We start from the raw sequence: 11,364 nt of genomic DNA, 5'->3' as shown, positions 1-11,364 counted from the left end.
TAGAGGTGGGACGCAAGATTACTTTTGTTGGGGACATTTCCCCCTAAACCATTGCAAGTGCCCTAACTAAGTCATAGTTTCGACTCATGCCCTTATATTAGATTTGCATGTCACTCTATCAAAGCTCATTAATTCGTGTTTTAGTTGCATTTGTTTTATACATACAATTCTTTTTTGAAAAAAAAAACACGTAATGCTTGTGGCACAAGTTGCAAGTAAGAAATAATATATAGTGTACACACTTTTTAGGTAAGAACAAAAATGAAAGTTGAATATTTACCAGATTATGCAAATGTCACAGAAAATATTTAACTACCAACTATATATTTAAAAATGTTAAACATCCAAAATAATATACATATTCTCACAATTGTCACGTAAACAAACATATGTATGTCCAAGGTTCGATTCTAATAAGAAACATATTTCTTAGCAGTATTTCAAAAAAAACACAAAAATCACAAATCAAGACATATATTATTAATGATAGTAAAACCAAGACGTTGAACCCTCTGTTGACAATATGCGAGTTTCGATAATTATATCTGAACTCAATCAATTTTGGGATCTATATCTTAAGCAAAAAGATGAATCATCTCCACTACAAAAGGAGACTCCCTACCTCAGGTAAAGGGGGAGAGAATAAATTACTAAATATCAAAAAAATGCTTGAGAAAGATACATAATTGATTTGAGCGTCGAAGCTTTATTGGCCATAACCCCTCTAGACAAAGAATCTCTAACACCTTTTGTGAATTTTACAGAATTATCAATAACCTCCCACTCCCAATTACAAATAACTGATTGTGAAATTATGACCCCACAATTTAAAATAAACAAAAAACTTTTGGACAAATTATCAAGGTTAGCTAGGGCAAACATACTAACTAATTGAAATGTAAAATGGGATAATCATTTTCTTCATGTCTTTTTACTCATAAAGACAACTAAAAGTTATATTCCACTAAGGACAAGTCAAAAAAAACTTTAGTAAAAAGGACAACACTTATAAAATGCCCATCTTTCTTCTTCTTCTTCACGCCCATAACTGGAAATTGGTCGTCCGACCATCGTTTTCGACAAACGAACCATCGAAATTAAGCTCTAAGTTAGCCCAATCAAAGTCTAATCATCACCAACCGTCGATTATCACTTGAGTAACCGAAAAAGTTTAGTGAAATCACGACCACCGTTTACAAAAGAGCTCGATCCGACAAATATAACCAACACCGGTGACCATCAACTCCATAGATCAAGGGGCATTAACTTTGATGTTTTATTACTTGTTTGTACTTTTTTTTTTCTGAAACTGAAAAATCTGCATATCTGTTCATCAGATATGTTTTGGATCTGTAGAAATGTTATCTATTTCCCAAAATGTTGTTTTTTTCATCATACTCATCTGCAAGAAGGAGATAACATATGAATCAGATTCGTGGGCATGGTGGGCCACCGACGTGCGGCTGCCGATCCACCAAATAGAAGCGTCGGAGCATCACGACCAACCCCCAACCATCATTCGTCGTAGTCAGTTACTGATTCCATCGGAATTTGACCTTGGAGTCATGACCAATCATGAAGAAAAGTGTCCAATCCGGCCTGCAGAGACGTCGTCGTCGAAAGCCACCACCACGAGAGTGTAACCCAGACCTTAGCGCACCATTCACACCTATTGGCTGTCAAATGGGGAAGATGAGAAAATGAGAGTATTTTTATCAATAAAACAAATGATTATAACTTTTTGTCATTTATGAAATATTTTTTAAACTTGATGGATCTTATGGAACAAAACTTATAATAGTATTCTTATTGGAAAAAAACTTTTAGTGAGGGGATTTATCTCTAATTTTCCATTTTATAAACATATTGAACCCCTTTAACACTTCTACACGGATTGAGTATAAAATGGAGGTCATCATGGGCGTTCTCAAATATTTTTTTTAGAAAAAAAAAACCCCTAATATAAAATGGTCACTCGAAGAGTGCTAGTATACAGATTGCATTCATTAATCATCTCATACACGTGTATGGTATTATGGGGGTGCCAGGGAGCTCTGTAATTTTAGCAGGTCCTGTTGTAATGTCTTTTATGAGTAACAAAAAATTTTATTTTTATTTTTAATAATCATAAATATATAGTATTATTCATAATGAACCCAATTGTATTTTTTGTGTTCGAAACAAAAATCAAATTCATCGTGATTAAAACATCAAATATTTTGAATTTATATCCGATGGTTTAAAATTTTCATATCTCATTAATGTTGAATTTAATTTTTGTTTCAAACAAAAAAATATTGTTGAGTTCGTTATGATATACACTACATATTTATAATTTTAAAAAATGAAAATAAAATTTTTTACTGCCCAAAAAAAGCATTACAACGGGCCAACTGTAATAAAATTACAACAAAGCCCCGCTACTCGTATTGTGGTGCGGTGCGTTTGGCGTATCTAAATTACAGTTATATTAGATGACTAATAATATTAATATAAAATTATTTAACGTTTACATTGTACATTAATTTAAAATAAAATAATTAACCTAATTTGATTACGTAGAACAATTCAACATATATTGTAAACGTTTGGGAGTGTTGTGAGGTGTAGTGAGAGGCTGTGATGTAAAAACTGTGGTGCTGTGAGATGAGTTGGAACGTAAAAACTGTTTGACATATCAGAAAAAACTGTGGTGCTATGAGGTGCGGTGCCAAAACATTGTTCCTCTTCACTAGAAAAGATCACCTGTTCCTCACTGTCCCTAGCCGCGCCGTTGCGTCGCTGCCGGTAATTGTACCGTCTCTTGACGGGTGAAAGCCTGCCGTCCTGGTCCTGGACATCGTGTAAGGTACTGATCGTCAAAATTTATTGGTTTGCACTTTTTTCTAGGGTGGGAATGTTGCCTTCTCGCTTTTCTTACTGGTTCCAAAACCGACTTCGAAATTCTTGAAATTGAAGTCATACTAGTTTAAAATGAAGAAATTTTAGGGCTCATGGGGTTTGATTTTGTAAGTTATGGAAAAGTCATATTGGGTTTGGTTTTAATTTCCTTGGTTTGAGCTTTAACAGGGATTGTTGCGGAGTTGAGTAAAACCGGTGTCAAGTCTGCACATACTTAATTGTTCCAAAATTTGACGTGTAGTGTGGCAATTAGTGAAGAGGTTCTTCCAATAGAAGTCCAAGCAGCAAAATGGTAATTACTGCTCTGTGTTTATTTTCTACTTCGGCTTTGAACTTTCTCTAATTTCATTTACTTCAGTGTTAAAGATTCTATGAGTGGGACGGTAACTGAATCTTTTGCTCTTTATTTGAAATTTTCTGTGTTAATTTACTTCATTTTGAATGGTGAATGGACTTTTGTTGCTTGGGTACGATTAGAATGGAAGAGTATTGTAGCTCTGCAGTAATTGCATTCTCACCTCCCTGCCTCGATGACAGAGTTTCAGATCACACCCGCAGAAAAAAAAAAGAAGAAACGTGTTTCATTTTGCTTTTCTCTGAGCATGTATGACTCGTGGACAGACTGACAATACTAGTTCTAGATGTTCAGAAAATAGAAAGATTTGATGCTTCAATCCTTTTCCCTTCTGTTGATGAGGGGTTAAGTGGAGCTGGCCTTTGCCTATATATTTCAGTAGCAGTCTCTTCCCTTATGTAATGGAATTAAGTCTGCCGAGTGGTTTCTTCTTTCTTTTTCAGAACAAGGGTTTTTGGATGGCAAAGGGTGATGGACATATAACTGATGCAGGCTCAGCATTTGGTAGTTCATCCACAATTGAACAAAAGCGATCTCATCAGTGGTTTATGAGTGCTGCCGAATCGGAGCTGTTTCCCAACAAGAAGCAAGCAATCAAAACTCCAAATAACAAATCAAGTTTGGAAATTCCTGGTGCAAATGTTGCATCTTGGCATTCTGGTTTCCAGTCTGCCCCAAACCAACTCATCGACCGTTTGTTTGGGTCTGAAACAACGCCTGTAAATTTTGATGAAGGGAATGTATCTCCTGTTGAAATGACTGACTCGAGGATTAGAAGAAAGGGTATTAATGACCGCTTTGAAGACTTGCCGATTGATTTATCTATATCTCAGGCTATTGAAGATTCGGTAACGTGTATAAGCTATGGTGATTTCAGAAAAGCCAAAATTAATCCGATTAGGGACTCTGATAATGGTTTGGCAGCTCCAAAGGAAAACAGTGTCAATGGGGAAAGCTCCAGTGACATCTCTGCAGATCAGGCATTTGGCAGGGAAAATGAGAGTGATTTTATTTCCATGTCTCAGGCCAATGATAAGGGGGTTGACAATATTACATTAATGGGTCATCTCTACAACAGAGAAGACACCCATATTGGTTCAGCAGGTTCTGCCAGTGTCAAGGGAGATGAGAATGCCATCTCAATTGGGGACACTTTTGGCGTGGGGGATGCAAATATGATATCTTTTGGACGATTTCACGATGAACCTGATTTTATGCGTGTGGGCCGACCCATCAGTGGGTATGGCCCGTCATATAATCATTCTTCGGGTCAAACATCAGTTGCACCTGCTTCCTGCGAGAAAGAGTTGGATGCATCAAATGTACGTGCAGTTGTGGGTGCTAAACTGGTAGCAAAACCAAGTCCTGGATATGCTTCCAAAAGTAAGCCAGAGTTTAAAACAACAAAAAAAGAGGCTCCAAACAGTTTCCCTTCAAATGTCAGAAGTTTGATATCAACCGGTATGCTTGATGGAGTGCCTGTAAAGTATGTGTCCTTATCGAGGGAGGTAAATATCCTCTTTGAAAGTCTCAGTACTTTTGTCTTTTCTGTAATTTGTGTTGCTTCATAGTGATGTTTATATGTATCTGTACTTGTGAAAAGGAGCTTTGCGGAGTTATAAAAGGTTCTGGCTATCTTTGTGGATGTCAATCATGTAACTATTCCAAGGTAATTCATTTAATGGTTTCTTTCTTTTCCTTAATAATGTATCGGGATCCGCCTGATAGATTACATGATTTGTACAAGGTGCTCAATGCATATGAGTTTGAGCGACATGCTAGTTCCGAGACAAAACACCCAAACAATCATATATACTTTGAAAATGGAAAGACTATCTATCAGATAGTACAAGAGCTAAGGAGCACACCTGAAAGCTTGTTGTTTAATACAATTCAAACTGTGTTTGGTGCCCCAATCAATCAGAAAGCCTTTCGCATCTGGAAAGGTAAAGTCATGGTTTTGTTTTACCCTGCATAATTTCTCATTCCTATCTAGTCTTCTAACTATTAATTATTTTCTTCTTTTACCCCCAACTCTTTATCAGAATCTTTTCAGGCTGCAACTCGAGAACTTCAGCGTATATATGGGAAGGAAGAAATAAACTTATAGTGTTATGATCCTGAAGTGTAGAATGGTATCTGTTTCCCTATAAATAAGTTTTGAGTTAATTTGGTAATTCCTGTAAAATGTAGGAATAGCCATTTGGAGACTGGGAGACTGCTGCTTCTCTTTTTCCTGTCATGGCCAAGTGAGGTCAGGTTCTTCTTAGAGATTACTTAGAAAACAGTAAGGGAGACTAGCTTGCGATGGGGGTGCCATTTTTGTTTTTCACAACTTGCTGTTGTAAATTTGTAGCTGTATTTATGGGCAGGTGAGGTCAGGTTCTTTTGTAAGTTGCAAATCAGTGGCAATCTTTCATCTTTGCACTTTCGCCTTCTTGTAAGGGAACTGATAACTGTCGTTTAATTATAGGAGGGGATGAAAGCAATAAGACAGTGGCAGACCCGATGCTGTATTATTTTGGAATATTATAAAAGCCATGAGAAATATGCTTTGAAAGTTGTGGTCGGAGAAGAATCACTTACTAGAATGTGTCTGAAAAATGAGACTAAACAAAGTACACTGAAATTTACTTGGACCTAAATTGATCCGAAATTGTTTTTAGCAAGTGATGTCACACCTCACAAAGGTGTTAGGTATGTGTTGGAAATACATGATGGCTTATAAGTTGGAGTCAAACTCTTCTCAATTGTAGAGGGCTTAAAACTCCTCTTAATTGTAGAGGGTTTTTTTAAAGATAAAATTGTGTGGGTCTTAAGTGGACAATACTTATGTTATAAATCTGATATGCGTGAGAGTACCGCATAAATTCAATCCAAACAACTCGAAGAGGTATAGTCCACACGGTTTATTCTTAAAAGGACCCTCTTGGTTGAGAGAGATTGTGGGATATAAGTCTTAACATTTCCCTTGATATGGGATTTATAGCATGATATCGGAGAAAAGTCTCGGTCCAGTTGGATAAGTTTTTACCTGTCCACTTATAGGGGTCTGACACAACCTAACCCACATGTGCAAGGCAGTATTAAGATTTGTATAAATCTCACATCGTCGTTTGGGTAAACCCAAACAATATGATTTATAAGGAAAGTCTTATTCCCTCTTCATCAACAAAGTCTTTTCCTTAACCTTAAGTATCGTTAAGTGAGACGATCCATGAAGAATAAAGATGTGTGTGCTCAATGTATTCAAAATGAATCGATAAACCCAAAACGGATAATATTATTGATGCGAGTGAGTTAGATTTCTAACAACATCTACAAGTGATTGAGCCAAAACCTCTCTTATCCTCTTAAATTCTTCACATTATAATAGTATGTAATGTAAATTAAAATGGTCATTATTCCTAGGTTTTCCTTTCTTCTTATCATTTCATTATATGGTGTAATTGGTAAGGCACCATGTAAAAATATTGCTAGTACGTGCAAATGAAGTCGGCTTACTTCTCAGTAACATCTTACGTTATCCCATTATAGGAAGAAAAAAAAAACCCTAAAGTTGAAAGACAAATTAAGAATGGGCCAGCTAAAGCTAATGCTCCAAGCATATGCTTAGAAGATCCTCTGATTCCCACAAAAAGCTAAAATTATTTGTTTAAATCCCACAACCTCTCTCATTCCTTCTCCTTGAGGCAGGCACCATCCATGGCCTCCCCCCTAGAAACCTCAAGTGTTTCAGCCTTTCAGGCATGGCATCCACACCGTGCAGTGGCGACATCAAAACATATGAATCCTGAGCTCTAAATTCATGTCGCACGTTTGATATGATAGGTGGGCAACTAATGATCCTTTGGCAAAGCAGCTGTAATGAGATGAGATCGGATGGCTATCTATGGACTATGGCTCCAGCAGCGTAACCAAGTTAGAGATTTTGTACAAGCAATGTTTTTGTTATCTCTGTCTTTCTGTCTGATTGTAGTTAACGTTAGTGAAATTATTGTTTGAACAGGTTCTCTGTTCTTCGTCGGTCGGCAATTTAAATATGTAATGCTTCAACAAACCTTTCTTAATCTTGTTTAGAGGCAATCTGTATTTGGTTACACAAATGTATTTGACCAGATCTTGGCTCCTTTGACTCCTTCCAACTCCTCGAATCAGCCTTCGAAAGGAGAGAATGGAAGGACTCGACCTGTCAACAGTAGTACAATCACTATCATATCCTAAAATTTGAGTTGAGGTGGATGACCAAATGATCACACTCTTGTCTATTTCATTCACTGAGTTTCATTTCTTATGCTTTTGCAAAAAGGAATTGGTTGTTGACCATCATCATTTGTTCCATAAAGCTAAACTTCAATGGTCCTCCCAACAAATAAACATGGCTTGTCGATTTACAAAAGTTTTGAGCATACAGCTGGTCCTAAATCTTCATATTGGTACCAAACATGCACATACAAACCAAGATTGCCGTCATTGTCCTAGCCAGACGGCACACGCTAGTTAGCCGGGGTGAAGGCTGCAACGCAATACAACTATTACAAAGCGTCAAAAACTAGGCTTCGAAGAAAGCTTCAGATCCGGACCAGTAATTACCAACAAAACTTCCAGAAAACCCCGTCCAACTTCAATTCAAAGGCCACTGGCCACTCCCACTCACACCCCATAAATTTTTCACATAGGCAAATAGGGCAAATTGGCTGAAGGTTCTAAACACCTAGACACTACCCCCCACAAAGACACACCTAGACACTAACCCCCCAGATACATTGGAATGCATAGGACTCTAATTGATCTGAAGAATTTCGTCCATTAGCTGATAAATTCATTAGAATTACTATCAAGCAAGAAATTTGTTGTAAATTATTCATCGAGTGTTTGAAAGGAAGTGGAAAAACACATACGACCATGCTGTAAATTTGTTATATACCACAATCGCCCTCTACAAAGTCTGATCTCAATGAGAAAGGGCTATGCGTTCTTAGTAGAAGCTATCACAAAGCAACCTTACAGTGAAACGTTTGAGGAGCATACAACAAGCAAGTAACAGTTTAATTTAACTGAAGGATCTTCTGACTTCTGGCATCACACTAGTAAGTAAAAACCATTTAAAAGCCATTCAAACATTAAGATTTAAGTTCCATAGAACATCCAGCTATCCCAATTCTTAAATTGCAATCAGACATGATAGCAAACAATTGAAAACAAAAAAGGAATCCTTCAAAGGGAAATAAAATTACTCAGTAGTACGACAAAAATTCCAAGTATGGTTCCGAAAAGTCTGCTTAGTAAAAGAAGCCAAGTACTTTGCCACCAACATTCTTCCTCCTCGCTTCTTCATGATCCATGATGCCAGCAGATGTCGTCAACACAATGTATCCAAACTGCATTTCATATTATAATAGTTAGCCATGATAGATATAACTAATGCACAAGAATCACAGCTCTGGTAGATCACATATGGCCACAAGCCAAAAACTATAACAATCCGCAGCTACACATGTATCTCATAAAATACACAGCTGCCACCAACCTCTCTAAGTATATGCAAGTACAATATGAGAAAATCTTTTTTCTCATAAACCAACAAGAAAGGAACAAATTCAACTCTCCACTAAAAATAATCATTTATTAAAGTACGAAAACAATTGTAACTTCTGAACAAATCCCAGGTTTCTTCATTACACACACATGAAACCTGAAAGCCTAAATAATCTATGAAGCGCAAACAAAATCATAACCCATGAAATCACCTTTAGAGTACTAAAATACCACACTAAACTCTACAATATTAATCACATACCCTTACTAGATAACAAATCAAAATTGTAATTCTTTTGCATCAAAATGTGTATTTAGAAAATTAAGTATTTCGGAGATTAACCTGTCTAGAAGGAAGCAGTCTAGCGGTCCACCCTTCAATCTCTTTGACTCCAACATCAAAACGAGGACTGATAACCCCACACTTGTTCAGCCTTCCATTCAGCTCGACCACAATTTTTCCAGATCTGTGATCATCAACATACTCGAATTCACCAATGTAACCTGCAGAACCAATTTGAGTTACCAAATAGCAATTGATATACATACTCCTTAGTCTGGATATTACATTTGAATGGTAGAAAGGGAAAAAAAATGAAGTTCTAACAAAACTGTCATTTTGAATATTTAACTCATGTGAATGGAAAAAAATTAAAGGGAATGCAAAGTACCAACCATGCTTCTGCATGACCAAAAGAAATTTGATAATCACTTTCGAGGATGGCCGGATCATGACCTGCCTTTTGCCCCTTTTCTCTGCATTATACATGGCCTTTAGAGCATCATTCAACACACTGACTCTCACCATCCTTCAAATAAAAGCTGCAAAAGTTAAAGCAAAGCCTAGGGTAGTCAGCACAATTGATAAAGTATTTCTAACAAAATAGGAAAAAAACTATGATTAATTGGGATTGAGTTAGTATTCTGAACAGGGCATTTCTTGTTTACCAGAGCCCTTATGAGAAACTGAAACTGAAGGAATAACAAATCATATGGCCTTAGGTGCACATAGATGCAAACAGGCAACAGACAAAATGTCCACATAAACAGAATATCGGAAAATACAAAAACATAACAAGCAATTCACTCAGAAAACCCAGTATGAGACCCGATGCAGGAAAATCGTCGCACTACGGATAATTTTAATCTCGTTACAAGACATAAAACAGCAACGCAAAACTCTGTACGTGACAAAAAGTGCTCAACAGAAACCCAGAAGAAGCAAAAGCCAGTTTCAGACTATTTTTCCAGCTACTGGATGAATGGTAGAAGAGATCGTACTGATCTATATACCCAGCCCATTCAGGTGATGAACCGCTAGATAACTCGAAAACTAAACAAAATCCTCATGTAAACGCACGCACATGGATATACTCCTCATCCAATAAACGATTCGCAGTTCAGCACTTTCATTCAGAAACATCGACAATAATATAAATGTGTATACTGAGAAACATCGAGACAGGAAATCACGTATTGATAATAGAAGAAGGTTGGAAAGAGGTTTACCTGAAATCAGAGAACGGCGGCCGCGTCCAATAGCTTGAAACTGGAGAGGAGGAAGGCAACTAGGGTTTTGAGCTTATTTGTAACTCTTGAAGTACGCAAGTTTACAAAAATACCCTTCTTCGAACTCATGTAATGGGCTTTGTTTACAACTTTACATAAATATTAACGGTCCTGGGTAAAAACTTTTGGGCTCTTTTAGAAGTGGGCCAACGTACTGGGCTTGACTTCATCCACATCCTTTTCAAGTGGGCCATTCTACTGGGCTGAAGTGCTACCCAGGTGGCCCTGCCCTTCTGAGACTAAATATGGATTTAGGTGTTGGGAAAGAAAAATATGCAAAGTTGCAAAGACAATAATGTTTTATTTTCGCTGTTTTCAAGTGACTCATGAGAGATTATTCATTTATTGTCTTCCAAATATAATCGAAAAAATGACATATAACCCAACAGTTTGATAGCTAAAGAGAGCCCGACAAATTTATTCGACTCTTTTATTCCAGAATTCATTATTCAAAATTTATTGTTTTAATGTAGATTCCATTGTTTTTTAAAGCACAATCTACAATCATTGTTAGAAAGAGTTTTATGCACTGATTTTGAATATGTGATTTTTTTTTAAAAGATCTAACATATGTTTTGAGCATTAAAACATTTTAAAATTTCATTTAAGAGACTTGGACTCCCTTTGACTACCAAAAATGGGCTATGTAGCACAGTTGAAATATAATTCATCGCTTCATGTACAAATACGACACACAGAAATGAAAAGTAAACAAGAAAACGGTTCATATTTGAAGGAATGTTCATTTTGGAAAGAATGACTGCCATGGCCAAACAATTCAATGGTTACAAAGCTTTTATGATGAAGTAGAGATACATGCCAGCATTTGCAAACAGGGTTCAAAATAATGTCCACAGTGTAATACGACGCTCAATTTCAGTTGTGCAATCTTGATGGATGGCTGTCATCGGATCCTTAAAGGGGGAAAAGCCAGTCACTGGTTCTTCTCTTCTGCTTTCCTAGGCCGACAAAAATAAACTAGAAGAAAACAACAACATATA

General features: G+C 36.8%; 2 protein-coding genes and 1 long non-coding RNA gene across 6 annotated transcripts; 2 read left to right on the top strand and 1 right to left on the bottom strand.

Moving 5' to 3' along the window:
* The first annotated feature begins 2,687 nt into the window (after positions 1-2,687).
* LOC119990477 lies at positions 2,688-5,783 on the top strand. 4 transcript variants are annotated; one of them, XM_038836411.1, is made up of 6 exons: positions 2,688-2,848; positions 3,070-3,193; positions 3,700-4,764; positions 4,860-4,925; positions 5,004-5,202; positions 5,302-5,783. In XM_038836411.1, the coding sequence occupies exons 2-6, from the start codon at positions 3,191-3,193 to the stop codon at positions 5,364-5,366; spliced, it is 1,398 nt and encodes a 465-aa protein (XP_038692339.1). In that variant the 5' UTR covers positions 2,688-2,848; positions 3,070-3,190; the 3' UTR covers positions 5,367-5,783. The 4 variants fall into 4 exon arrangements, with proteins under 4 accessions (XP_038692339.1, XP_038692336.1, XP_038692335.1 ...); XM_038836408.1 differs by having other exon boundaries at positions 3,439-4,764; XM_038836407.1 differs by having other exon boundaries at positions 3,379-4,764.
* Positions 5,784-6,843: 1,060 nt separating this feature from the next.
* LOC119991850 lies at positions 6,844-7,529 on the top strand. The gene is made up of 2 exons (XR_005466278.1): positions 6,844-7,177; positions 7,266-7,529. It is a non-coding gene; the product is annotated as an uncharacterized LOC119991850 (long non-coding RNA).
* An 801-nt stretch (positions 7,530-8,330) lies between these two features.
* LOC119990656 (40S ribosomal protein S15a-1) lies at positions 8,331-10,430 on the bottom strand. The gene is made up of 4 exons (XM_038836670.1): positions 10,304-10,430; positions 9,470-9,616; positions 9,138-9,298; positions 8,331-8,637 (listed from the first exon to the last, which is right to left on the bottom strand). Exons 2-4 carry the CDS (start codon positions 9,600-9,602, stop codon positions 8,539-8,541), a joined length of 393 nt encoding a protein of 130 aa, XP_038692598.1. The 5' UTR covers positions 9,603-9,616; positions 10,304-10,430; the 3' UTR covers positions 8,331-8,538.
* Between the last annotated feature and the right edge of the window lie 934 nt (positions 10,431-11,364).

This window comes from Tripterygium wilfordii, chromosome 22 (genome assembly GCF_013401445.1).
Source record: "Tripterygium wilfordii isolate XIE 37 chromosome 22, ASM1340144v1, whole genome shotgun sequence".
NCBI lineage: Eukaryota > Viridiplantae > Streptophyta > Magnoliopsida > Celastrales > Celastraceae > Tripterygium > Tripterygium wilfordii.
Note: the sequence above shows the minus strand (reverse complement) of the source record. Positions and strands in the feature narration are given on the sequence as shown.